Here is a 2,974-nt window from a genome sequence, read left to right as displayed (position 1 = left end):
TCCTGATTATTTACATGGAGTCTGGTGGAGATAGGCTGGCTCTATACACGCTAAAAGTCCTGATTATTTACATGGAGTCTGGTGGAGATATGCTGGCTCTATACATGCTAAAAGTCCTGATTATTTACATGGAGTCAGGTGGAGATATGTTGGCTCTATACACGCTAAAAGTCCTGATTATTTACATGGAGTCTGGTGGAGATATGCTAGCTCTATACACGCTAAAAGTCCTGATTATTTACATGGAGTCTGGTGGAGATAGGCTGGCTCTATACACGCTAAAAGTCCTGATTATTTACATGGAGTCTGGTGGAGATATGCTGGCTCTATACACGCTAAAAGTCCTGATTATTTACATGGAGTCTGGTGGAATATATGTTGGCTCTATATACAGCTAAAAGTCCTGATTATTTACATGGAGTCTGGTGGAGATATGCTAGCTCTATACACGCTAAAGTCCTGATTATTTACATGGAGTCTGGTGGAGATATGCTGGCTCTATACACGCTAAAAGTCCTGATTATTTACATGGAGTCTGGTGGAGATATGCTAGCTCTATACACGCTAAAGCTAATACTTGATTATTTACATGGAGTCTGGTGGAGATATGCTGGCTCTATACACGCTAAAAGTCCTGATTATTTACATGGAGTCTGGTGGAGATATGCTGGCTCTATACACGCTAAAAGTCCTGATTATTTACATGGAGTCTGGTGGAGATATGCTGGCTCTATACACGCTAAAAGTCCTGATTATTTACATGGAGTCTGGTGGAGTTTGGTGATGGTGATTTCAGGGCTGTTTCATGTTAAACTAAAAGGATCTTACTCTTTAACTAAAAGGTCTCTCTCTGTAGGGATCCATCCCATAATGTTGTCAGACACTTAGAATAATAATCTGAGTCTGTCAGCAGCAACAACAGAACTTTTAGTGACTCTAACTGATGCTGAACATTAGTCCTGTAGGGTTACATTACAGCCCGGTTCTGGACTAATACTGGACCAGTTTCAGAACCCTAATACTGGACCAACCTGTCTGTGTTTCCAGATCGAACTGATTGATCGTGTGGACGACATTTACCGAAACACGTCGTGGGACGATGAGTTCGTAGGTTATGGCGTTCAGATCCAACAGGTGAGATCATTAAAACTCAACGTTTCTGGTGGTTTTTTCCCCCCGACGTTTTGGGCCTTTTTTGTCAATATTTTGGCTTTTTTCTAACATTTTTTTGTAGTTTTCTTTCAATGTTTTTGTCGTTTAATTTGATGTTTTTGCGTTTTCTGTTTTTTTTGCGTTTCTTTTTCTTCGATTATTCAACTTTCATGATGATTATTTTCAAAATCTTTGTTGCTTTCTCTTATTTTTCTAATGATCTTGAATGGTCTGTGTGTGTGTGTGTGTGTGTGTGTGTGTCTGTCTATCTGTCTGTCTGTCTGTCTGTCTGTCTGTCTGTCTGTCTGTGTGTCTGTGCATGTGTGTGTATATGCGTGTTCTGTTTTGTGTGTGTGTGTGTCTGTCTCTGTCTGTCTGCCTGTCTGCCTGTGTGTGTGTGTGTGTGTGTGTGTGTGTGTCTGTGGTCGCTTGCATGTGTGGTTCTGTTTGTTCCGTTCATGTCTGTGTGTGTGTGTGTGTGTGTGTGTGTGTGTGTCTCTGTGTATATGGTGTTTATTGTGTCTGTCTGTCTGTGTGTGTGTGTGCTGCCTGTCTGTGTGTGTGTGTGTGTGTGTGTCTGTGTGCGTTGTCTGTGTGTGTGTGTCTGTGTGCGTGTGTCTGTGTGTGTGTCTGTGTTCTGTTGTGTGTGTGTGTCTGTGTGTGTGTGTCTGTGTGTGTGTGTGTCTGTGTGTGTGTCTTTGTGTGTGTGTGTGTGTGTGTGTGCGTCTATGTGCCTGTGTACATGTGTCTGTGTGTGTCTGTGTGTGTGTGTGTGTGTGTCTGTGTGTGTGTGTGTGTGTGTGTGTGTGTGTGTGTGTGTGTGTGTGTGTCTGTGTGTGTGTGTGTGTGTGTGTTTCCTGTCAGATCATCATAGGGGTTCCATTTCCAGTTCACTATTCCTTCCTCCACCGTGTTCTTTCTTCACCATATTATCGGTCGTCTCTGGTGTCTACTTGGCTTTCTATTCCTCGTATATGATTGTGTGTCCACATTTCCATCTTAGTGCCTGCATGTCCTGTCTCTCCACCTATGTTTGTCTCGTGTCTGTCTAACAGTGTCTCGTCTCCGGTGTGTCTGTTCATGCCTCTCCTTATTCTGTGGTGTTCCTCCTGCCTGTGTTTGTGTCTCCTCCCGTGTCTGTCTCCGTGTCTCTTTCATTCTGTCTCTCGTGCCTTCTCAGTGTTCAGTGTGTGTTGTGTCTGTGTTTGTGTCTCTCCTGTGTCTCCTCTCTGTGTTTGCCTCATGTGTGCTCTGGCTCCTCTGTGTCACTTCTCTGTCTTCTTTCCTGTCTCCACTGCACCTTGTCTCTCTCCACTGTCTGCTCATTGTCTCAGTTTGTCTTTCGTGTTGTCTCGGTGTCTCTTTGTGTCTCACTGCCTGTCTCCTGTGTTCAGTGTCTACTGCTTCTCAGTTCTCCAGTTCTCTGTGTCTGTCTCCTGTGTCTGTCTGTGGTGTCTCAGTGTCTGTCTCCTGTCTCACTGTCTCCTGTCTCAGTGTCTTTCCAGTGTGTCTCAGTGTCTTGTGTCTCTTGTCTGTGTCTCTCCACTGTCTGTGTGTCTTCTCAGTGTGTGTGTGTCTCTCTCCTAGTGCTGTCTCACTGTTCTCCTGTGCTCTCATTGTGTGTGTCTGTCGTGTCTGTGTGTCCTCCTGTGTATATATCTCCGTGCCTGCTCCCCTTATGCTCCCGTATCTCTCAATCATGCCTCCCTCACCGGTCTTCTGTGTCTCTCTCTGTGTGTCTCCTGTGTGTCTCCTGTGTTGTGTCTTCTCTTTGTCTCATCGTGTTGTGTCTGTGTCTCCGATGTCTTTGTGTGTTTCTTGT

At 44.6% G+C, this 2,974-nt stretch overlaps 1 protein-coding gene across 1 annotated transcript in view; it reads left to right on the top strand.

The window, feature by feature from the left end:
- The window catches only part of LOC120546443 (disintegrin and metalloproteinase domain-containing protein 17-like), a 7,648-nt gene extending 5,518 nt beyond the window's left edge, over nucleotides 1-2,130 (top strand). The window contains exons 5-6 of the mRNA XM_039781370.1: nucleotides 1,048-1,134; nucleotides 2,017-2,130. Of these exons, the coding sequence (XP_039637304.1) occupies nucleotides 1,048-1,134; nucleotides 2,017-2,130 (201 nt within the window). The remainder of the gene's footprint in view (nucleotides 1-1,047; nucleotides 1,135-2,016) is intronic.
- The last annotated feature ends 844 nt before the right edge of the window (nucleotides 2,131-2,974 follow it).

The sequence above is a fragment of the Perca fluviatilis genome, chromosome 18, assembly GCF_010015445.1.
Source record: "Perca fluviatilis chromosome 18, GENO_Pfluv_1.0, whole genome shotgun sequence".
NCBI lineage: Eukaryota > Metazoa > Chordata > Actinopteri > Perciformes > Percidae > Perca > Perca fluviatilis.
The sequence above is the reverse complement of the archived record's forward strand: the minus strand, read 5'-3'. Positions and strand labels throughout refer to the sequence as shown.